Consider the following 24,292-nt stretch of genomic DNA (forward strand, 5'->3'; position numbering starts at 1 on the left):
TATTCTACCTCCCTTACAGTAGGACAAAGGACATTGCTGTCCCATATGAGGACCAAGACAGGTTAGCATCATCACTTCTTTCCTGGCAATAGCTGCTTACACCTGTATCACATCTCATATCATACCAATTCCCAAGGAACCTACACAGTTATTTTCTTAAGCTCCTCATTTTAGATCCTTGCATCATGTTGCTTTCTATACTATGAACTGGCTTCAGCAAAGCAGAAGATTTTGAAGTATTAAGGATCATTTCAATAACCAAATCTGACTTTTGGAGTGAATCTGTTTTCTACCATTAATATGACTTTCCAGAGCTGAAACTGAAGAGAGAGCAGATAACTATACGGACAGGTAGCAAAACTGGGAAGTTAAAAATCAAAGGCCTCCATACTTTAAACAGGGCACTCAAGGTATCAAGCTCAGAAAGAGCAAAAAAAAGCCCTCAACAAAGATATAGAAAAGACCTTACTTCTGTGATTTACATTAAAAACATCCATGGCAGTTTTCTTTCCCAGTGGATTTTCCACAGTCACTGTGACATTCCAGATGCTCTGCTGGCCTATCTCCCAAGAATATGCACACGTCTTGGAACAACTTTGTGTGCACTGAACCATTCTCTGGGAAGATCTATCAAAGAAAGGGGAGGGTGGGACAGCGGCGAAGAGAGAGAAAGACATTTTTCCATAATGTACAATCAACACAAATGTTGAAATTTTTGATGTCCAACTAGAATGCAGCATCATAAAAAATAAGGCTGAGGGGAAATATAAAAAGTCAACCAGATCCTTCCCTTAGCCTGAAGTAGGGTGAATATATAGGTATTAGAAGAAAGTTTTCTTCAAAGTCTATGTTTGTCTTTTTAAGATACAGCTAAATTAGTGATTTCCTCATAGAAATTCTAAACCAGGGACTTATTTGCCAGGACCATTTACACATCTACCATTATGTTTTAAAATGAAGCTGTAATTTCACGTGCACCTTCTAAGATTCCATTTTTAAATTACCATCATAATATCTTAATAGAAGTGAATGATGCAGAGACCATGAAGGTACGTGCAACGATGACCTGTCTTCTGCTGACATCTATTGATTAAAGTTTGCTGTGATGATGAGGTATCTGTCCCGCTTAATGAGTTTCTCTGCAGGCTCTGGGGTAAAGCCCCTCTTCTCATGTGAGAGCCATGTCTGATTTGCCACACCTTGACTCAGAGTGCTAAGAAAGAGCTGTGAGAAAGTCTGCAGAGAAATCTTAAAAAAACCCAAAAACCCAAAAACAAACAAACAAACAAAAAGTAAAGAAGCCAGCTGAAATTACAGAAATTATAGACACAAGTAGGATTTTTGAGACAGGATTGTCACTAGCTCAAGGGCTCAAGAAGGAAAACACCAGCATGTAAAGTCCTAAAATCCTAAAAAAAAAAGAATTAGGGAGGTGAATCAGGCTAACTAGGAGGTAGCTGGGAATCATCAGTTTTGAGTCAGCATTATTGTCAATTAGATCTAGTTGTCTGTTGTGCACTCAATAATTATGTTACACTTTTAAGTTATCTATATCCTGATTTCAGGGTGCCTTCATACCTACTGGAAGATATCCAAACAAATTAACCCAAAAGAATGATTAGAACAAGCTTTAGCAGGCAGAACTTGGTCTAAAGGACAGGCAACTTTATACAATTAGTCTAAATCACAGCAGTTCTGCATTGCTCAAGCTTTGTTAAATAAGTGATCAGTGAGGTGGAAAGAGGTAGGCAGCTAATTACAAAAAAGAAAAAAAAACATTTCCACAGATTCTAAAGGAGAGAAGGTGACTGTTCTATACAACACTCATCAGAGTTAATACAACAACAAGACCTACTTTGCAAACAAGGTGTACTTTGATGAATACTTTCCATAAAGATAGGTGCTTCCTCCTTGGCTCCAAGTACATGTTATTATTCTCATGTCTTGTGTTTGGCAGGAAATATCTTTAGGTGTATCAGGTGCTCCTTGTCAGAGAGAATAACCAAAAACACACCAATAGCATGGCAGTCAAGGCAAAAGTCATCAATGTTTAATATATTAACAAACTACAAATAATGGATAAGTACAAAGTCTGGTTTATTACAAATGTTATTGAAATTACACTTATTCAATGACGAGTTTGCAAGATAGTCAAGATAATACCATAAACTAATAGCAATCCAAACACTTTTGTTATCATCTTTTGTTATATTCATATATTCATTAATTTAATCTGTTTTGTTTTCTATCTGTAAAAATTGCTACCCGCCTTCAAAATAGGGACTGTGCTGAGTTTTACCACAGGCACACAGACAGTGAAGCTGAACTCCTAAATGGGTAGGTATATTTAAGAATCAATCACCTGTCCTAGGATCAATTAATGGGATTAATTTGAACATGCTTGATGCTATTCTTTAATGCTTTCTATACATAAATTTACAGATCTCAAGTCAGACATTAACAAAGATCAGATGGACGAGACAGGGCTACGACAACTTACAGAAGGCTTTTTTTTCCTCCCCCCACAGTCACTCTAAACTTAATAACAAAGGGAAAATAGAACTGTAATAATGTGTTCACTTACTACCCACAAGGAAAGCTGCATGAGCCGGGCAGCGATTTTCACTGTAAGAACAGCAGACATGGATGTGAGGCGTTTCGTGATGTCTCACATTTTCCATAGTGAGAAGTCCGAGTCGACTGCTTGTGTGATTGAAAACACGAACAGCTGGGAGCACAGAGAATTCCTTAATGATTTGACCTTTCCTTCCAATGCAACAAAAAGTCGTATCAGAGCCTTCCTCTAAAATTATTTTACTTGGAAAGATTTGTGGTTCACTGCTATTTGGAGTGTCCAAGCCTGAAAATTAATACATAAAAAAACAATTCAAGATCTGCTCAGGGCAAAAGCCTTCAAACAGAACACATAGCTAAGCATTTATTGAAGAAATTGTTAATGTTTTATTATCCATTCACAGACTTTTCTTTAGTATTCTTTCCCATAGAGAGATGAACTTCACATGCAATAATACCTATATTTGCCCTAAACTCATAAACATATAACGTAGTCCAACAAGATGGAGACTAAATCTCTCTCTCTGCCTTTCACTTGGAGGCAAAAAAGAGTGTGTGGTTAAGAACTGCCTTTACAGAGGAACATTACCTCCTGTACCTATGCCCAGACTGATGTTTTACAGCCCAAATGCCTGCTCTGGAAAACTATGAATAAGGGGCTAGAAAAACCTCATGTTCTGAAGCTCATGCAGCGCTCAGCTAAGAGGAGTCAACATTGACTGAATCAGATCAGTAAGGAGACACTCCACTTGGAATGAGATTCTTATGGCTTTTAATGTTGGACTGCTTGGTGGATGTAAGAATTAGTGGAATTTAAGTGACTCACAGTCTTTTATACATGTTGTGTGGATAACCTCTACTCTCGAGAATCTGATCCAAAAATCTGATGACATCTAGGGTTGCTATGTCTCAAGGAGCTCTAAATCAGGTCTGTAATGCGGGATCATTTTGTGACTGAGAAATAGTATTTTTGAACCCTATCAAATTTCAATTGAAAAAAATAAGGTCTCCAAGACTGAGGTTAGTGAGACAAAAAGGGAGTCTTGCATCCTATTTTCTATTATATAAGGAGAGGGAGATGGACAACTTAAGTGTCACAATCCAAGTCTAAAGACCCGTGATGCTCTTCCTACCATGATGTATCTCATCTCAACTAAAAACCTTTGCTGCTCCAAATGAGAATAGTGTTTCATTATAAAATCACTGTACCAATTTTTTCTAAAGTAGTTACTTATTTTATTTAAACAAAATTCTCTGGAAATCAAACTGTTCTAGTAAGACACGGTAATCTTAAAAAAAAAAGTGTTTTCTGATATTATTAATTACATTATTGGTTCAGTCTCCATTTACTCTCATAGAATTCCTAAGACATTCATTCCAAGTGACATAAGGACCTGACTTGCTCCTTCATTCCAGGTGACATGAGGAGCTGACTGGCTCCTTTCTCTCTGCTTCTGTAATACTAATCAAAGCTATGAAACCAGACAAAAGCAACACATGCATCAGATCATGTAGTCATAGCAGTGCACTTCATCTCCTCTCCAGGAGTCTGGGGCAGGGATGTGTTTGACCTGGTGACAGATTATTCTACAGCCTTTCCAAGATCCCATGCCACTCCACGTCCTGCATTGTTTTAACGCATGAGTAAAAAAAGCTCTGAAACTTTTGGTCTACTAGTTCAAGAAGATAGTCTGCAAATTCTAACAATGACTGAAGCACTGCTATTATTGCCAACAAAGAGTAAGGAATTGGTTAGTGTTTAGAGATTAATGAGTTCAAAATGGATTCTTGATTTGATGTCACTTCTCCTGAACTGTCCTTCACAATTACAGACAATGATAAATTACAAACTAGCTTTGTACTATAAAAAAATAAAGCAAATATTGCAAAATCTTGTTTTACTTACCCAAGACAGTCTCCCACAGACTCCACTCACTCCAGATTTTTGATGTTTCTGCTTTGCTCCTGATTCTCACTGCATGAGACATACACTCCAAAGGTATGTCTGAATACCATATCCAATGAAGAGGCTTTCCTAATTTATCAAGTGTAACATTACAAAACTCCTACAAAGAAAGACGAGGAAGGCAAAGTGTTGAAAACACAGCAGTGTGTAGACACTCTGTAGACACTGTATTTGGAAACACAATCAAAGGCAGTGAGAGAGCGAAAGCTCAAACGAGGAAAATGCTTTTGAAAAACGAAACTCTGAAATCCCACTCACTACCTATGATCTCATATTAAGTAACTATTAGCTAATTAACTACTTACAGATCTGTACTGGCAGCAGTAGGGTGACTGATGTGCTGACATATTTGTGAGTCAGGCCTTACCTCTCATGACATGGATTCGCTCCCAGAGATTTTAAGTAGGTTATTTGTGCCTGATATTACATGAGTAGTAGCATGCACAGATGATGCTGCCTACAAATGCATCCTGGGTTAACATCACCATTCCTGGAGTGATTTGAAACACATGTAGATGCAGCACTTAAGGACCTGGTTTAGTGGTGGACTTAGCAGTGCCAGATTAATGGTCAGACTCAATGATCTTGAAGATTTTTTACAACCTATAAGATTCTATGATTCTATATATTTTTGTAGTTTTTAGAGCAACCATACCAGATTTTCATCACATAGACCCATGCTATTTGTATGGGTTGTACCGAAGCCCGGGCTCACATTGACCACTAGAGAATTGCTCTCTAGTACTGCTTCCCATCAGCAACACCTGCACTTGCATACCATTACTGCTCTGAGAAAAACTCTGCAATCAGTTCAAAATTTACTTTCTCAGTTATAGCCCTGAGAAATGTAGTCACTGATTTGGAAGTTATAGGGGCTGTTTGTGCTTTGGTAGGAGCAGACTCACAGAGTTTCTTTATTGGTACATATTCTTCAGAAAAACACAGAAGTAAATAGGTTCTTGTGTGGTAGTGACATCCAAAGTAACCTGTTTGTTTTCCTTGTCATGTTTATTATGAGTAACAGAACACACTACATCGTTGGATTTGAAAAGCTTTTACTTCCTACCAGCAAGTTAATAACAGTTTATTGAAGGATACTCCAAAAAAACCCCAAAACTTAATTGTTTGTAGCTGTAAGGCCTCAGTTATTGACTTCAGGGTTAGATCTACTCATGGGGTGTTAAAAATCCTATCCAATGTCACTCATTCACTCATGGCCAGTCTTCGCGAACGAAGATTTGGGAAAGGTCTTTACCCTTCGAGCCTGCGCAGTGGATTTTTTAGGTGAGACACAGTGTGCGCTGAGCTGAGCCCACCCTTTAATCCTAAGGTTCATCTGCCGGGGCTGAGCAAGCTTGGCCAGTGGCAGTGAGGTCCTCAGGACGTAGGTTTGTTTAGAGTGACCTTCTCTTAGATGGATGGCCTTACAGGGCTGACGAGCTCCATCTGCCTGGAGAAGTTCCCTGATCGGGAATCGAATCCAGGCTGCGGTGGTGAGAGCGCCGCATCCTAACCACTAGACCACCGAGGAACCCCCCTATCCAATGTATCAAAGGGGTAAAAATCTTTGGAATTGCACAGAGGTCATCTGCAGTGAAGATGTGGTTCTTCTGAATATTAGATCAAATACTACCAGCTAGGCTGATAAGAGTAAACTGTGATTCTTAACAGTGCCTATCATATTTTATTGATCACTGATTTCTGAAAAAATAAGCCCTTCACTGGTTTATGTGCTTTTTCATGAACAGCAACTTTAAATGAGCCAGAGCAGTTTTTCAGTTTTACTAAGTTTTAATACGTGCGTTTCATATTCTTCCATAATCCAGGTGACTCATAATAGGTTAAAACATGACTAAAACATTGCCAAAAGATTTTGTCGAACTCAAAGGAAAGGAAATTTTCTTTGGAGACTGTTCTCACGCTGAAGTCACAAAGAGGGGAAAACACCTGGAACAGGCCTAAGCCTATGAATTGGGTGATCTCCTCCTCTTCAGAAGATTTGGCTGATTTAAGTGTTAAGGAAAACTACCAGGATAGGGACTTTGCAAAGAGACATCACTACTTTTTCCTTTTCCTTTAGCTTCCTTTATATTGTAAAAGACTAGTATACTTCTTTTCAAAGTACACTTACTGTCGACACAGTAGCAGAAGTATTTTCATCTGTTCGATTGACTTGTATTTCAAAAGACATTGCCAGCTTAGCATCATGTGCTGACTTGACAACATCCCATTCCACTAGCAGCCGCTGGAGAGCCAAATCCTTGGAAACGTTAAGGTAAGTTACTGGAAACACACTGGATTCTAGGAGCACAAAAAGGACACAAAAATATTGCTGTTTAGCTAAATTACAAAGCAGATCAGAAACAACAGTGGTTAGAGGTATGATACGTTTCATACTAGATGGTTCTGAAGGAAAAAACCAAAACTGATCAAGACCCATGCTGCTGATAAAAAAAGCAAAGATAATCTTTCATCTTAAAGAACCAGCAGGCTAAAATGAGGTTCCTGAATCTCAGTAGCCCTCCCTACCATGACATTTGGTATACTATTAAATTTCTTTATGCCCTCAATTTACTAGCTATTTTATGGGAATACAGATCCAACCTTTCATATTTTTATGAAGAGGAACAACATAATGTAGTAATAGGAATTAAATTCCAAGAAATCCCAATCCCAACAAGCCTCCTTATCATTAGGGCAGAAACTTTGGGCTCAGGTTTGATCTCTGATAAAATACAGATTAAATTAGTTAATGTGAAACAAGTATTTGAAGAGGATAGATCAAGAGATTCCTCCAGTAGCTACCTCAGATGACATTCTAGTATTAAGCACATTCCTAGTTGTTCTACACAGAGCTTAGGCACCTTAGTTGGAGCTGTGGATCCTTCTACTGGAATTAAACACCTAGTTTTAATGGCATCTCCATCCTTCTGTGGGTCTGGAGTTAATTCCCATAATAAAATAAAGTTTAAAAGTCAGACTAAAGTCTTTTGTTGCTGAGAAAGAAAAGGCCCTGCAAGAACATTATTCTGCTGAAAACTACAGAAAACTTCATAAGTGGTTCCTCTTTTCAGATGTTTGCTTTGTCACCTCTCCCAAAAAAACCCTAACTCTTGGAAGAGATGAAATATAGTACTTGCTGATTTGTAACTTCTTTCCTTCCTGAAAAATAAACAAACACAAACGCCCTAAACTTGATCTGGTTGTTAATGGAGCTGGAATGGCCAAGTAACTAGGCTTTTTCTTTTGCCACAGTTACTTTCCAAGGTGCTTCTGCTTGTTACAAATGACAAGGGCAGAATGTTTATACTGACTGGGACACAGAAAAGAAGTCAGAGAATTAGCTGCATCTTTTAATGAAATAGAACTCATTCTGTGCATTCCGGCCACACCACAGTCCTCAGGGACACAACGGATTGAGAGACGACAGCAGATCCTTCTCACAAAGCTGCCTCCTCCACTCGTCAGCCAGATGTGCTTCACCAACTGAATTACCTGAGCCTTTCACGGAGTATCACTAGCAGGAAACATGAGCACTCAGAAGATTTAGATTGAGAATCTGCATTTTGATAGATGCTTCTGGCAGACATCAGATATCCAAACCATTCTGCAACTTATCCTGTGGTGTCTGCTCCGCACTAACTTCTGTGCAGCATTTTCCCTACATATGGATTTTTACATTAGCTGTAGGGAATGAAAGGCTCAAGAGAAGCTGCAGTCCTAACAATCTGTGATCACTCAAAGGAAGCAAATAAAACTTTATAAACTTTATATATTTGTTAATTATGAGAATACAGACACTGACACAGCTTAGTTGCTTATACAAGTCCAGCCTATAATTGAAGAATAAATGGAGGAAATAATGTATTTTTACTATTAGTTCCAAGATATTAAAAACTGCTGGAAGAAAGGAAGAAACAAATACACCTAAAAGAAATGCCAGCCAGTTGGCAGAAAACACTTCCTTTTTCAGGGTGCAGCATTAAAACAAACCCCAGCATATCTTCGGAATTTCCCTATCCTTCTTCTGCTCTTTCTTCAGCCAATTCTAATTGCAAGTGTCACTACTATGCCTATTGCACTGATGATGAACCTTCCTCTGTTCTCTACATCTGTCTCGTTTTGTCCAAACTAAAATATTATTGCTTTTTTCACGATGGAGAATATTTTCCCCTGCCACATTTAGTTAACTTGATAAAAACCACAAAGGTCTCATTAGTTTCTGGTTTTTAATCCATCTGTACAAGTGTCCTTCCACTATCTCTTTTCAGCTAGGTGACATATCACTTCAAACCCCACACAATTTTGTTTTCCACTTACTCTGGCATAACACAGTCTAGATCTCCAGTCAGAGCTTATACACAGTACCAACAAAGAGAAGAAACAATATAGTTAAGGTTATATCCAAGATCCCGATGGCCATTGAGTTACAAAGTGGATATTAAAGAATTTTTTAGCATAATTTTAAGATGTAGAAACATCTGTAGCATTCAGCTATAATATTCTCCTCCTAGCAAACTGAAACAATCAAGGCCTCCTTAAGACTTGTTTTAACTTGAAAGCTAACTCAAGACTATGTGAATAGCTTAATGATTAACAACAGAGATGAATTTTATTCCTAAACAATTGCATGTGAAAACAAGTGACCAAATTATGGTAATGCAGTAACTGTTTGGACTTGCCCACATTACAAAGTTTTGCCACTCTAGGAGCACGGGTAACAGAGCTCTCTCCTCAAAACTGGGGAACTGGCACCTTGCATGAGTGGTGTGTGAACACACGAATTTCAAGGTTGAAGAGAGGCAAAATGTCTGAAACTCCCTTCAGTATTATAACAAATATATTTACACAAAAAAACCCCCATCTCTCTTCCTTCTTCGCCAACTTAATCAAGGCAATAAAACTTCCATAATGCAGACTAGAGCCTGGTAAGGTCTGCCTTCTTAATGGTGGTCACAGAAAAGTCAGTGAAAATTTTTCATCTCTTTTTTTTTTTCCTTCTAGTGGAGTCATTAAAAAAAGTAAAAAAAAGAAAGAGGGGAAGCAAATAAATAAATACACTTTGACTTCATATCTTTGCGAGTCGTTCATTCAACAGGCAATTTTGCATAATGGGGTCACAAAAAGCAATAATACGAGTTGCTTTGCCACCTTACAAAAGAAAATCATTTGATTAAGTGTGTGACATGTTGCTTAATCACAGACTTAGAAGTCAGCAAGTCCAAAGCTTCAACTGCTGTAGATTGGTTCCAAATAAAAAAATTGAACGTTCAGACACTTACCTTGCTGTGAGTATGTAGCGTAGCAAGTCTGTAGGGGGAGCAGTACTGCCAGAAGCATGAAGTGATTCATCTTTTGTCCACCTTTTCCTGTGCAAGACTTATCAGCAAAGAAGACATTTTTAATTATTTGTCTTTTTAGGAGAAATGCATACCAAACAATAGACTAGATAATATTACTGTATTTAAAAATAAAAAAATAAAAACCTAATCACATGAACTCCAGTTTAAGATAAATTCAGGAAGAACGGACAAAGAAAGATAGGGAATGAAAAAAAACACTTTTGGATTTGGGACCTGGTTAGAGCATAGAGAGAACACTGCAATCAAAAACTTCAATTGAGTCCAAACTAATAAATCACTAAACTAATAAATTAAAGTTTTCCATCCACTTATTTCAAAGAAATATTGAAACAAACGTTTCTCCTGATATATTTTGGCTTTCCTCCTGCACAAGTAACAAGATATCCATCCTAACAAGCTAAAAGAAGGTATTAAGGAGGACGCAATATGGATGGCTTTAGCTAAACTGGAGTTGAAATACACATATCAAAGTCTTAGCACATTCCATTCCCAGAAGGACCATCATCTCAAGCAATACAGAGCTCTATCTAGCATTCCTTTTGTAGCTTTTACTCTCATATTTTGACAGTATGAAAGAAACTGTGTTTGACTTGCACAGCCCAGGTCTGAAGGACTGACTGTCCTTCAGAAGACATGAATCTCAGAAGATTCATGATCTCAGAAGACATGAATCACCTGCAAATTCCCCTGCGCAGAAAGGAGAGGAAAATATTCAGCACCAGTATGGTTAAAGCTCTCAGGCACAGAGGGTACTGGAGTACAAACAACAGGAACAGGACAACGGATATAGCTATCTTTAACTTAGAACTTCTATGTTTTACATTTCTGGAGCTGCGTAGAACACTGATAAAGTGAGTCTTCTATTACTGCTTTCATAACAGAAGTTGAAAACACTTAGCAGGAGATAACCAGAATGACCTGTCTCCATAAAACTGAGCCAAGGACAGAACATTTACTGATTTCAGATGGGCCAGGAATTCACTACATAATTTATTCCTAGCAGAAAACCTCCGATTTAATGCCTCAGAGCTACAGACTGTTTAATAAGTTTAATTACATTCAATGGTTTTGAGACGCTCTGAATTTCTCCAAAGGATCAGAAGAGAAGATTCTATTTTTTTTTTTCAGTATGTTTTTAAAGGTCACATGAACACTGTAGAGAAGTCCTGCACGCAGCACTGCAACCCAGGGCTCAATGGGTTGAGCTGCAGCATGCCCCAAATTCTCCTTGTGAGTTCAAATGCTTCACATGGAGGGCCCTGTACTTAACATGCAAGCGTTGTCTTGCCCAATGTATAGGCTTCTGCAGTCTTTCTTGCCACTAAGATTCTCAAAAGTGTTTAAATAACGTTAAAATCAACATGTATGAAGAATCCAAATATTTTTGAGAAGCTAGGCCTAACTCACATGCAACTAACAGACCATTCCAAGAACTGATTTAGGGAAATCTGATTTTTTCCTAGATTTCTAAATTTAGACTCTTTTGTCAACTGATCAAATTTTGTATCTTAAAGGGAAAATAATTTGTTATGGTTTTTCTGGAATAAACAAGATAGAATGGCTCTTTCTTACAGAGCAGAGAGTGCGAGTGACACAAAAAGTAGATTATGTCAAAACTTCTGGTAGCTATTCAGTAAATTGCTATTTTTATTAATTGTTTGAAATTAATATTGAGACACAAAGCCAAATCTTAAACACTTTATTCTTTTTTTTTTCTTCTATTTTCTTCAGAAAAAAAGGTGAAAAAAACCCTGCCTTGAAGTCAAGGGAGTCAACTTCTGTTCTAAGACTATTTAACACAAGGGTGGTTGGCTGGGTTCAGCAGCATATCTCCTGAGTTAATTACATCAGCATGATGAAAACCTGGCCCCACAGGACTCCTAATTTTGTAAACATCTTTGGGGTTGGACAGACAAAATTTGCCCTATTTATTATGCATCATTTAAATTCAACAGCAAATACAGTGGGAAGGTATTGTGGAACTATTTGTTTAAATTACTTCCTATTTAGAAACCAAATCTAAACTCTTTTACACTCTTAAGAGGCATTCTCTACTGTTGTCATGAAACAAATGCCTAATGTAACTATCTTGCTCCAGTCATTTCCACTGTCAGTTCACTAATGACTCCACCTAGATCACTGTTACTGATGCAAATGCCTTATGCTACCAAAGGGCAGTGTAATATAATAAATGATTACCAAAATATAAACATATTTTAGATTATGAAAATTATTTTCACTATTCAGTATGTTATTATTCTAGTTTAAAACTGCATAATAAATGAATTGTGGTAAAACGTGCAATTGTAGGTAACAAACCAGTTGTCATCAGGAAAGTCCTAAAATTCACTAAAAAAAAGTAAATTTAAATAAATGAAACATTAGATAAAAAAAAAAGAAATATGGTCCTTAATATATGAGTAATATTTTGCATTACATCATCTTTATGCAGAAACATCTGCCTGAGACTAACAAATTAATCACACATCATATTTACTACCAACTACTGTCAAGCACTTATTTTGTATTATAAATAATTAAGTACTTTTATAAAATAATAATTTAAAAATCTGCATCTTGGTTAGAGCTTTATAAAATACATTATCAATTTCATCAAAACAACAACAAAAACATGATGATAATAAATTTACAACATCCTTGCCAAAAATGAAAATAATTGAACAACAAAGGGAACAAAGACAAGTAGCCAGGGAAGGTTTTTAGGTGTCTAAGCAATTCATCACCCTGAAAGAGGTCAATCTGAAAAGATATGAATATCACACCATTATGCCACTGTTAATCTGAGAATTAATTACTGGTGACTCTTTCCTTTCAAGCCTAAAAGAAGATATGTTTTGTCACTATGCTCCAACCTGGAACATCTGTGTACTTTGGTCCACAAATTGCAGATAAGAACAAGAAACTCTTTGTCAGTAATTTTGAATATAGTCTGGAAACACATAATTTAAATACTTTTTTCCCCTTCTAGCTACTTTCATCATTGACATAATTTTGCAAATGCATTTTTCAGCCTATTGCAGAATCACAGAGCAGTTTGCCTAATTGCATTTTCAAGGACTCCAGGGATGGAGATTCCACAACTTCCCTAGGTAACTTGTTCCAGTGCTTAACCACTCTCCCTGTGAGGGTTTTTTCTCCTTGTATTCAAACATGCATTTTGTCCTTATATTCACTTAAAGAGAATATCTTTTTATATTCTCTTTATATTCATATTTCTCCTTATATTTTCCTTGGTGCAATTTACACCCATTTCCTTTGCCCTTTGTTTGTACACCTCTGCAAAAAGCTTAGCTCTGTCTTTTCAGCTTTCTTTGTACAGTGAGTCCAAAACTGTACACAGTAATTTACATATTGCCTCATTTGTGCCAAATAGAAGGAGATAATCACTAAGCTCCAATTCTCTGCCATCAACAGCAACACTAATTACGGCTCTATTTTCTGTGTTGAACCTGGTTATTGAGACACATTGCAAAATGATCTATAAAATGGGGGATAACACTAAGTTGCAATCTGAAGTCAGTTGGGCACAAAATAATCTGTCTGACCTACAGAAGTTAGCTGACCAATAAATCTTGCATTTTACCCTATATTCGTTCCCCTTTAAAAAATTTAAAATCTGTGGGGGGAATAAAGCAGATCAGTCTGTAGCCTAAATCACTGATAGATTTTTTTAAAATCACGACTGTATAGTCTGCTGGTAATTCTTCCTGTTGGAAAAATGTAACCTGGGGTATGACAAAGATACAGATGGATTGAGGTCTCCCTAGCCTAACTTGAAATTAATCAGGACTGGTAGATACTTCAACAGAACAGAACCATTTTGGGGACCTCACAGAAATTGTAATAATATTCAGAAGAAACAGGAATTGTTCAGAGACCTGACAATTAAAGGAGAATCACTCAAGAAGTAAATATAGCATAGGAGCAAACTACCTTTGAGTAAATGAAATCTCCTTAAGTAGATAGTTTGTGAATATTTTAAATAAATTATCTCCAGGTAAACTATTTCTCATTCAGAGCAAAACTCTGGCTTAGATGATCCCTCTAGTCCTGTCCAGGCCAATGCCAGGGATGAGAGGAAAAAGAAATTCTCGTTATTCATCTGCAAAACACACCTAAGATAAACATTTTGTCAAACCCCTCCTCAGAGTCTTTGAAGCACCAAAATTCAGCTGAAACCTCTTACCAGATCAGGCTCGCAGTGTCCAGGAGTCATTGGCCGGGAGCTGGAGCCATACAGCGCAAACACTGTTGCAGCACCTGGAATATCTGTGTGTGTAAGAAAAGGAAGCCCCTGCTATGAACATATTATGAACATCATAGTTAACTGCAGAGTTAATCTGTTTTGTAGCAATCTTCCTAAAGGCACATATTTCAAATCATATTTCATACAACTTTCCTTTCTCAGTGTCCTGTCCTTTGCTTATTTAAAACAGCTGCCCTAACATGGCCATAACAACACAAGCCATATCCTTAAATGAACCACAGGCTGGGAAAAGAAATGTTTCCAGGTGCTAGGATTCAAAAAACTTAATCTATTTAAAGTACTAGAGTATTAGATAGGGATATTGAGTCATAAGCACCATGAATCAAACAAATTTTTCTAAACCAAACATGGAAGAGGACTGTCAATGAGGCAACTGCAGAAATAATACTACTTTGGATTTATGTAAATCCACAGTTCATCCTATGTTCTAATTTCCTCTACTTCATAGACAGACTGAGGATACGAATCACAATCCAAGTTCCTGCTACACAAGATTGATAACATTTAGTGACATTTTAGCCAAAACCCAATAAGCTCTTTCCATAGCCTCCAAACTCCCTAGAAAGTAAGGCAGCCCACAAGCAGATTAACTTATCCTCCTGATGTGTTTCTTTTCCTCTTAAATAAACAGATAACTAGGTAAGTGTCAAAAGGATCAAAAGGCCCCAATGATTTGTAAAAGACCCTACAAAGTAGTGTGCCTCCACTCTCCCGATTCCTGCCATTCCCAGTATATCCTTTTCAAAATCAACAGTGCAGAGCTGACATCCAACTCAGGTAGCTTTACTTGAAACTGAGAAATGTCTAACCACCAGGAGCCTAGGGAGTGTCGGTAAAGCAGTGTCTGCTGAAACATCCTACAACTAAATAGATCCCTCATTAAATAAATATCATACTGTTTACAGAAAATCTGATTTTCAGTTATGGGGGAAAAAAAAGGAACAGCTGAGATACCACATTCTAAAGTGCATGAATCCTTCCTTTAGTCCTTGCATTTGCTTTCTTCTTTTAAAGATGTTTTCAGTTACACTTGGTGCACAAAATACATCTATGTGGAAGACAGCGAAAGCTCTTGATAAGCCTTTGAAATCTAATGGGTGAGCAACAAGTTTAAAAAGCTGCACTTGGAAGAAAGTAGTTTCTATAATTAAGGTCTGATATGCATGTAATAATTTGACCACTTAGAGGTAGCTTTATTTCCTGTGTTTTGGTAAGTAGAAAGCTCTTTAATGCATTCTGTTGATTTTCTAAAAAGCTTTGCCAAAATAAGAAATTATGTACTTCATGGTCCCCAAAAGACCAGAATCTGAAGAAAAAAAGCAGTAAAAATAGGGGGGGAAATGGGGTCTAAAAACATAAAGCAATTAACAAACTGTAAAACTAGTTCTGCTCTATCAGAAAAAGAATGTTAATAGTTGAAGAGAAGGAATCACATAACAACAGGAAAAATAGTTTTACCATGTTTTTCAGGCATCATTGACTCTTAAACAAGTTTACCGCCCTGGAGTAGGGACTGGTCGAGGCAGGCAATATTCAGATAGAAAGAGAAATAAAAACGTTACGCCAAAAAAGTAAAAAAAAAAAAAGTCAAACTAAAAAATCAGGAACCACACTAGAATTTATGATATTTTCTCACTTACTCCAATGATTTTGAAATTAAACTATGGATTTAAGCAGCTTAAAAGAAAGTAAGAGCAAGAATTTTCTCTGTATGATGCCAGATTCAAAGATCTTCTTGAATCAGCAGGAACAGGAGATGCTAACACCTAATCACCTGGCAGGTATAGCGTCCTCGTCCCACGAGGTACCTCACCTAAGTAATTTTTGCTCAGGTCAAATCAGGAGCTTTTAATCTGCAGCTAAGCAGTAATAGCTTGAAAGCAGAAAAGGCTAAGCGGTCATTAACCGCCTTAAATTCATCGGTGTGTGATGATGCTGGCGAGGTTTCGGGAGGAAACTACGGCTCCCACCACTCAAGAGCACCCACTCGTGCCGAGGGGGTGCCTGGAGAACACGGACTGAAGGGCAAGCAAAGGGCGGAGAGGGCTTAACGGGCACCAGAAGGGCTAAAAATCAGAGTAAAAACTCCTCAGTGCGTTTCAAAACAAGCGCCGGGGTGGAATGGTGGGTGTTCCTCAGCGGGGCAGGCTGAGCGGCGCTCGCCGAGGGCGGACGGGACCTCCGAGGGAGGGGAGGGGAGCTTTGCTAAGGGAACGAGGGACAAGGGGACACCAGCATCACTCACCTGCAGCCGAGAGCAGCGACCTCGGGACCGAGGCAGACGGGACCCTCAGCGCCGGGACGCGCCGGCCGCTCAGGCAGCGCAGGGAAGCGGCTCGGCTGCCCCTCCCCGGGCAGGGCGGTGTCTCCTCCCACCTCGCCGAGCCGGCTGAGCCGAGTTTCGGGAATTTCCCCCCCGCTCCGGGAAGCGCGGCCTGTTCCCTTGGCTGGCTTCCCGAGGACAGGATGCGGGCTGCCCTCCGTCCCCTTCTCCTGGCGCCCGCGGTGCCCCCGGGGCGTGGAGGGGCTGCAGGGTCCGGGCGGGGACCCGGGGGGGGGGGGGAGGGGGCGAGCAGGGGCAGGCAGGGGACAGGTAGGGGTAGCCTAAGATGACCGGGGGGGCAGAGAATGTATATTTCCCCGGGCCCTCCAGTCCCCAGCAGACAGAAAGCGCAGGCAGGAATGATGTCTCAAAGGCTGCTTTATCTCATGTCATGGCCCGGGATACCTGTGTCTCCCTGGTCTGGCTCCGGGAGGCAGGAGCGGTCACTTTGGTCACGAAGGCAGAGGAGGTGAGGAGGTGGCCTGGTGCTCGCAGCAGGGCTCGGAGTCGTAAACCGTTCTGGTGCAGTGCCTCATTCCCTCATGCAGCTGACCCACGGAATCTCTCTCAGAAAACACGTTGAGCAAGATTAAAGTCTTCAGTCCCAATATCACATAAAGCACGAAGGAAGACCAGGAGTTGACCATATCTGTTGCCCTGTCCTTCAACTGAGGGTCCCCAGCTGACTGGCCTCAGTCAGGGAGGTACAGCGTAACAAGCTGCCTGGCTACATCAGAAAATGTATAGCTATGAGGAAGTTTTGCTTAAAGCTGTTGCTTATCCTTGTCAGAGTGTTCATGGTGAAGGTTTCTCCAGTTTGTAGCACTGAGGTCTTCTGTCTCTTACTTTCTTTTTCTTAAGCTACATTTGTAGGTTAAACACAGTGTACCTATTAGGATACTGCTTTCCTTACTTTCTTTTGGATTATCTCATATTCTTGAAGCTTGGTTGCTTTTGGTCAGGAGGATGAGATCTGCAAAGTTCAGCCTTATAGGCTATATTACTTATAGCTCCCAATATACAGTTTGCCATTTTTTTTGTAATAGAATAGTGTTGCTCACTTTGCTTGTGAACCACTTCAGCACCTTGATCCTTCTTTTCTGAATTGCTGTCTAGCCAATTGTTCCCTACCTCATTTTATTGCAGTGATTTCTCATACTTCCCTCTATCAAGTAACACCCCGTTTCTTAGTCAGGTGTTCCATTTTCTTATTATGCTTTTCCTTTCAAGTCAAGCAAATTATTTCTAGTCAAGGGATAGTTCTGTTCTTCAGAGCCTTATTCTGGAGAATTGCGTCCATTGCTTCAAGTTCCTGTGCAAGTTGTGTGAGTCATGGAAACTGAACTTTCACAGAGGGTCACTAGTTACTCCTTTTTTATTGCCTGCATGCTGGTCTAGAGGCACCACAAGAAGACGTTTACTGTTGTGTCAGGACTCAGAGCAGTACGCACTTGAAAGGTGATCTTACTGCTTAGTTTTACTGAAAATGCAAATCACAGATATCTAAAATGGGATGCCAAAATTTTTGTGGTTTTTTTTCTCTTATGTTTGTTAACAATTCTCTGCAATATGCTAGTAAGTTCTTTCCTCTAAATTTCTAGACAGTATAATTGGAAAAGCTTCCTGAAAATTTACCTGTTGTATGTTTGAAAGTGGGATTTGCAATGATATGCAATGCATAAAACATGGGGTAGAAAATTTTTGTACATACTATTTTAAAGATAATGTATTTGTTCATTTTTCTGCTTTGAGCACTCTTTTTTTCTTCTTTTAATAGAAATACCTGTTAAAATCCATTTATATATTTAACATTTTCTGAGTGATTCTAACTCTGCTGTGGTTCTCTCTTGCCTCTCTGTTTGGGTAGCAGCAATAGACTCTGATGCTGCTTTCACACTGATCCAGATGATCCATGAGATCCAGAATGAACAATGTGTTAGCATATTCTTTGAATGCTTACTTATGAACATATGAATTCACTGCTATTTAGAAATACTGTTCAATGTACTAATTAGTACCCAGAACCCCTAACAAGTTATTGAATATGTCGTAAGGAATTTCATGCCTGGTCATAAAGTGTTTCAAAATGCAGGTTACCAAGTTTCTCATATTTGAGGAGAGCAAACTGAAGCAGAAGGCAAAGAACGAAGGTAAATCCATAAAACAGCTTGGCAGCACAATGTGTCAAGTGTCACAGAATCTACAGAATCTAAAATCCCAACTTAGATACCAAAGTTCTCTGTATACCAAATCATATCAGCCTAATTTGGAAAGGCCTAGAAGACATCCAGTCCAACCTGGCACACTCCTTCTCTGTAACCACAGCTCTGAATTTCACCCCACCTCTCCTAGGTGCTGAGTTGCCTATGTACGTGTATCCGAAGACCATCTCTGATATGACACAGCTGCATAACCTTGATCCAGACTGCTATGAAAGTCTGTCATCTATAGAGAAATTTGAAAGTTGGGCTGTTGACATGAGATCGTTTATGTTCAGAGGTTTCAGAGGGAAAACACCAGCATGGAAAGGTATAAAATCACAAAGGTAAAAATCACCTGGAGAAGCCTGGTCAAGCTAGCCAGTATAACTGCGGACTAGCTGTCAATCCTTATGTTATGTTATCAGTGTTGGTGGAGCATTGCAAGTTGACAGTGCTGGGATTCCTTTCCAGACAGCCATGGATAGTGATTCCTTCCCTTTTGACTCGTGTCTGCTTGCCAAGCAAGGCCTTCTTGGATAGGTTAACATGAATAGCAAGGATACTTATGCTTTGTCTAGTAGCTCATTAAACTCTACCTAGCTCTTCTGTCTGTTAGTCAGTAACTAACTGATTTATTTTGAATTATATGTATTATATATATATATATTATTATATGTAATTTCTCTATGCCTGGCTAAAAGTACCTGAGCAAACTGACTGTGACAGATGCACTGAACTCTTTAACCAGATTAGGGGTAGCTAGTACAGGCTCGGCTCCAAAAGGAGGTAACAGGCTAAGACACAACCGGACCAAGAACTTCTGTAGTTCCAATCTGTTCTCTGAAAATCCACAAAGGAACAGAGTGACGCGGGTGAGCATTGATGCATATGAACTTGGATCACTGATCATGTGAATAACACGTTAATAGTGGGTGACTTTTCTAAGACTCCTTTGTCGAGGAACAAAGAAAGTTGTGGATGCAAGAAGTCTTACGCATACCCTTCCCATTGCTTGCAGTTTGGCTACAAGCCAGCCACTTTATTCCATAAATATGACAGCCTAAATGAGCATTCTTTGAGCTCTCCCTGTTGAGCAACTGGCTGCATGGGATCTTCCCTTGAGCTGGGACACCTCTCAAGGTTGCTCCTCACGGTGGAGAGACTTCCCACCAACTGCAGGTCTTTGGTAAGTGACAGATACTGTGCATTACCTGGTATTATGGCACACTAAGATTTCTGTATTGGCACCTCTGATTTTTCTATTGGAAGATTTGAATCATTGTTATATCCTTTGTGCAGTAAGTAATACAATAAACCCTGTTGTTGAATTTTTTTGTAAAAGTTGCATTTTTACAACAAATTTCAATAAATCCACTTTTGCAGCTACTTTTGACAATAGTTCTTTATTTTTATTATTTTAGCATCAGCTGTACCTAAAACAGAATATTTCCCTTTTCATACATCAATTTTTTGTAGCTTCTTGGCATCAAAAACTGATTTGTCTCTATTGAGATCTGTGTTCAAGAATGTTCTTGTAATCTACTTGCATCATTTACAAAATTACCACTGGTATTGTATACTAGTAATCTTTACCCATACTGACTTATACAGTGCAGTAAATCTGCCCCTTATGAGTAATAAAAAAGTAATTTTCTTATTCCTCACCCTTCAGGAAGAAAGGAAGCCATTGGAACAATGCTATCTATGCTAACACGACCATTTCAAAGGAAAACAAAAAAAGAATCGGCAAACATAATGTACAAAAGACAATTCCCTCTGTCAGGCACTGAATCAAAGACTTGTAACAAGGAAAATGGGGTAGTTAAATCTTCCTTGTTAACAACGCAATGAAGGACTTCCCTTTACTATGTTACTTAAAGTAAAGTAGAAATATTAGTATGTATTTCAAAAGTTTCTGATTCCAGTTAGTTAATGGTCATATGCATGAGTTTCTGGACAGTTTACTAGAGATGTTGATTCTCTTATTAAAAGCCAGTAATTTTTATGAAAAGAAATCTGAAGTTCTTTCAGTTGTACATGAACATTTAAGATAGTGTGAAAGGTGCCATCTTTATCCCCAAAGCAGGATGAATCATACCGACATCCTGATTCAAAGAACTTTTTCTTAAAATTTCCCATTGCTGAGCTGCACTGGACTGAACAATTTCAGATGTACTTTTTAGGGCAGCCAGACTTCCAAGAGGTTTTCAGCAGTATTCATGGAGTTTCTCTGGGAGTAATTTTGGTCATCCCACAGCTGCAGAGGATTCATTGACACTGTAAAGCCATATTAGTGTTGCACTGAGCTAATATTCTTTGCTTCTCAATAGGCCCCTCAGCTTGGAATCAAGCTAGAATTCCTTGGTACCAGCCTGAACTGTCTCATGAAATGTAGGAGGTAGGAATGATGCAAGTGTCTGCACTTGTTTTGCAGGTGCATCCTGAGTGCACTTATTTACTGCTGAGGTTGTTTGCAGCTTAGAGACCAGCACTTTCCAAGAACTTTTAAAAGTTCTAGATACTTTTCTAAGCAGATAAATTCCAAACTGATCATGTTCCCAGAACTATTCTTTCCCATTGGATTGGATGAGGTACAAGTAGTCTGCCTCTCCAACCTCCACACTTCTGTGTCTTTCCAAACAGTGACGACTTTAACTGGAGGGCAGTGGCTGTATGCATTTACACTACTGTTAAATCTGTTAAATTCTTTTAAATAATTAATTAAATTAAGTACTTGTTTATATATTTGGGGTCGTTCCAAGCATGCATTTGAACACTTACAGCTGAAGAGAGAATTTAATTCTTCTCTTTACTTTCAGGTTGTGCACTCTGGTCAGTAGGCTATTACAAAAGGGCTCTGTGCCCTAACATTTTAAAAGAAGGTGTCTTAAACCTTTCTGAGAGGACAATTGTATGCAACATGAGATAGTCATACTCTGAGAAATGAACTTCCTGGGAATTCTCACACCTTTACAGCTGCATGCTCCTCACACTGTAAATATTCTCTGCATATGAAGTCTAGTTCTTCAAGGTATTGGAATGTAGAGAGGCCAAGTGTATTCAGACTTTCAGGTTAATGGATAGCTAGATGGGATTCCAGAGGGGAAATCAGCTTCTGCCTAAGAGCCTCGATACATAATTGTGTAGTTTCCAGGCTCATCCAAAACAGAGTAAATCCAAGAACATGCACTCTCTGGGTCCCAGATGTGAGACACTTTGCGATCACATTATCAGATCAGTTTTTCTCAGGAGAAACTCTCTGCTTCCATCCTGTGGCAAACTAGAGGAAGAGACATAAAGAGCAAACATTAGTCTACGTGGGAACCAAGGGTTAAAAATCATTCTGTATTTGGAGCACTGGACTAATAAAACATGGAGAGGGTGATGAAACATTTCAGGATAGAAGAGTAAACAGCACGGTGTGCTGGAACACTGTTCACTGTTGTATATTGGGATTGTGTGCTCAAGTATGCCAGATTTGTTTGGTTTGTTCCTTTTTTTTTTTTTTTCCTGTGAGAAAGTTTGCTAGGATGAAAAAAAGGGTCCAGTATTTCTTCCTATGTGATCAGGACATTAGTTATAGTGGTAGCAGGGCTACTTGAGAACCTTTATGGTTATATTAGACAACACTTATTCAGGATGTGCATACAGTACTATTTCCTGTGTCCAGGTGCAACAGCCTGTTTTGAGTGATTGGGTAATGGAGTTTGGCATATTCAGAAGAAGGATAAGAAGATTCCCTGTGGATTTTTGCTGTGCTGTGGGCCTTCACTCTGATGTAAGAACAGTTGTGAAGTTTTCTGACCATTTTCTGATGGAGAAATGACATCAGTGTACAGAGTGCAAAATCCAGCATGCCAGTTGGAGATAACAAGCTAGCAAGAGATGACACATAGGTTACTTGTCTGCAAAAGTCCCTCTGGTAGCATGGGACTAGCCTAAAACCATTTCTGAATTCTGGAACACAACATGACGAAGTTCAGGCACAATTCTCTGCCAGACAAGCAAATGAGACTGAGGCAAAGGACTATTTCCCACAGGGTGAGTGTTGCCTTGCTACCAAAAATAGTTTTTTGCATAGATGTTCCACTTTCCTGAATTAATACTATACTACTGTAACCCATAAGACAATTATTTGGTTTACACACAGTTTCAAGGTATGTCTACTCTAAACTGAACTGACAAATCTGAACTAGAAGCTTGCATGGGCTGCTGCAACCAGGTGGTTTTCAGGCTTCTCAGTTAGTTATTTAAAATGAGTTTGGGGATTTCCACTGTATCAAGCATTGTGGGTAGTGGAACAGCCCTAAACAATCTACAGATTTTCATTAAATATGACTACTAGAAACTGCTAAGTCACTTGGACTGAAATTTAAGAAAACACACAGAAGCCTACAGCAGTCAGCTATCACAGAAAATTTTAACCCGAGTTTTTCAACTGAATAAGCAGTTGGCAGTAGCATTTTCAAATGGTAACATTACTGTTATAGACCTGCTTATTTGTGAGTTCACAGTAGTCAGTAAAAAGAATTCAGAAAAGGCTTTGAAAACCCATTGGTGACACAAATGAAACAAAAAAAGGGTTGTTTTGTTCCACGTCTTGCCTTTGAATTGTTGTATTCAACATTCTTGTTCCTGAAAACGTTGTTCAGTAGAAAGTCCATGGGAAGGAGAATAAAGCTCTAAAAGAGGAGGTAGGCTTTCTTAGGTGTAACTCAAGATACAACAGGATATCTCAACAAGATATCTCACAGCAAGATATCTCAACAATCAGGATTCCTTACAAAATTTTGAAACATCATGGATGACAAATCTAATATATTTCTTGGAAAAATGAAAAGTGCTGGGAAGTATGTGGATGTGCCAGAAGCAAAAATTCAAACTCCCACCAGTGAGAATCGAGTTATAACGTATAAAAGGCTCGCTATATTATTTAAAGAAAATTGCACCTTTGATTCTTTTTGTACTTAGGCTCAGTGGTTTGATGGCTGGAATTTAGTGCAGTATTTCCTATCTGGCACACAGAATAAAAGGTTCTGTGGCAAAGACAGTGTTGCACAGTGCATCTAGGGGAGGCTGAGGAAGCCTGGCTTGTGGAAGAGGAGGCATTAGAAGTACATCCTGGAGTAGTGGACTAAGAGCACCAAGCAATCAGACACCGTTTGGATCTCTGTGGTTTATAGTGCCAGTTAATGACCATTAAGTAGGGAGGAGGCAGACTTTGGAAGGAACAGCCCAAATAATATGTCATTAGAGCTGTTCATGGGCATAATCACAAGTATTGTCCATGCCTGAGGGGGGGGTGGGCATTCCAACACCAGCTATTCCAGCCCTAATGCTGTATCAGCAAAGCTCTTCCTGGAGATGGAATTTTGAGATGGTATAACCTCAGCTGGCAGCTCGGCACCACTCAGCCTCTCACTCATCCTCCCTGCCCCAGTGGAGTGACAAGGAGAATCAAAAGTAAAACTTATAGGCTGAGATAAGAATAGCTTAATGATTGATACAAAAGTAAAACATAATAATTACAGTAAATAATAATGGTGATTAAAAAAGGGAAAAAAATAAAACTCAAGG

At 38.9% G+C, this 24,292-nt stretch overlaps 1 protein-coding gene across 3 annotated transcripts in view; it reads right to left on the bottom strand.

The window, feature by feature from the left end:
- OSMR (oncostatin M receptor) overlaps nucleotides 1–16,550 on the bottom strand; it is a 29,629-nt gene extending 13,079 nt beyond the window's left edge. Inside the window, exons 1-10 of one of the 3 annotated variants that reach the window (XM_032674777.1) lie at nucleotides 16,437–16,520; nucleotides 14,111–14,193; nucleotides 13,858–13,974; nucleotides 10,494–10,578; nucleotides 9,823–9,919; nucleotides 6,672–6,841; nucleotides 4,481–4,640; nucleotides 2,585–2,860; nucleotides 1,856–1,985; nucleotides 470–627 (exon numbers count right to left, since the gene is read on the bottom strand). In XM_032674777.1, coding sequence (XP_032530668.1) covers nucleotides 470–627; nucleotides 1,856–1,985; nucleotides 2,585–2,860; nucleotides 4,481–4,640; nucleotides 6,672–6,841; nucleotides 9,823–9,919; nucleotides 10,494–10,571 — 1,069 coding nt within the window. In that variant the 5' untranslated portion in view covers nucleotides 10,572–10,578; nucleotides 13,858–13,974; nucleotides 14,111–14,193; nucleotides 16,437–16,520. Of the gene's footprint in view, nucleotides 1–469; nucleotides 628–1,855; nucleotides 1,986–2,584; nucleotides 2,861–4,480; nucleotides 4,641–6,671; nucleotides 6,842–9,822; nucleotides 9,920–10,493; nucleotides 10,579–13,857; nucleotides 13,975–14,110; nucleotides 14,194–16,436 lie in introns of all 3 variants that reach the window. The other 2 variants (XM_032674779.1, XM_032674778.1) reach the window with 2 other exon arrangements.
- Between the last annotated feature and the right edge of the window lie 7,742 nt (nucleotides 16,551–24,292).

This window comes from Chiroxiphia lanceolata, chromosome Z (assembly GCF_009829145.1).
Source record: "Chiroxiphia lanceolata isolate bChiLan1 chromosome Z, bChiLan1.pri, whole genome shotgun sequence".
In the NCBI taxonomy this organism is placed as follows: Eukaryota; Metazoa; Chordata; class Aves; order Passeriformes; family Pipridae; genus Chiroxiphia; species Chiroxiphia lanceolata.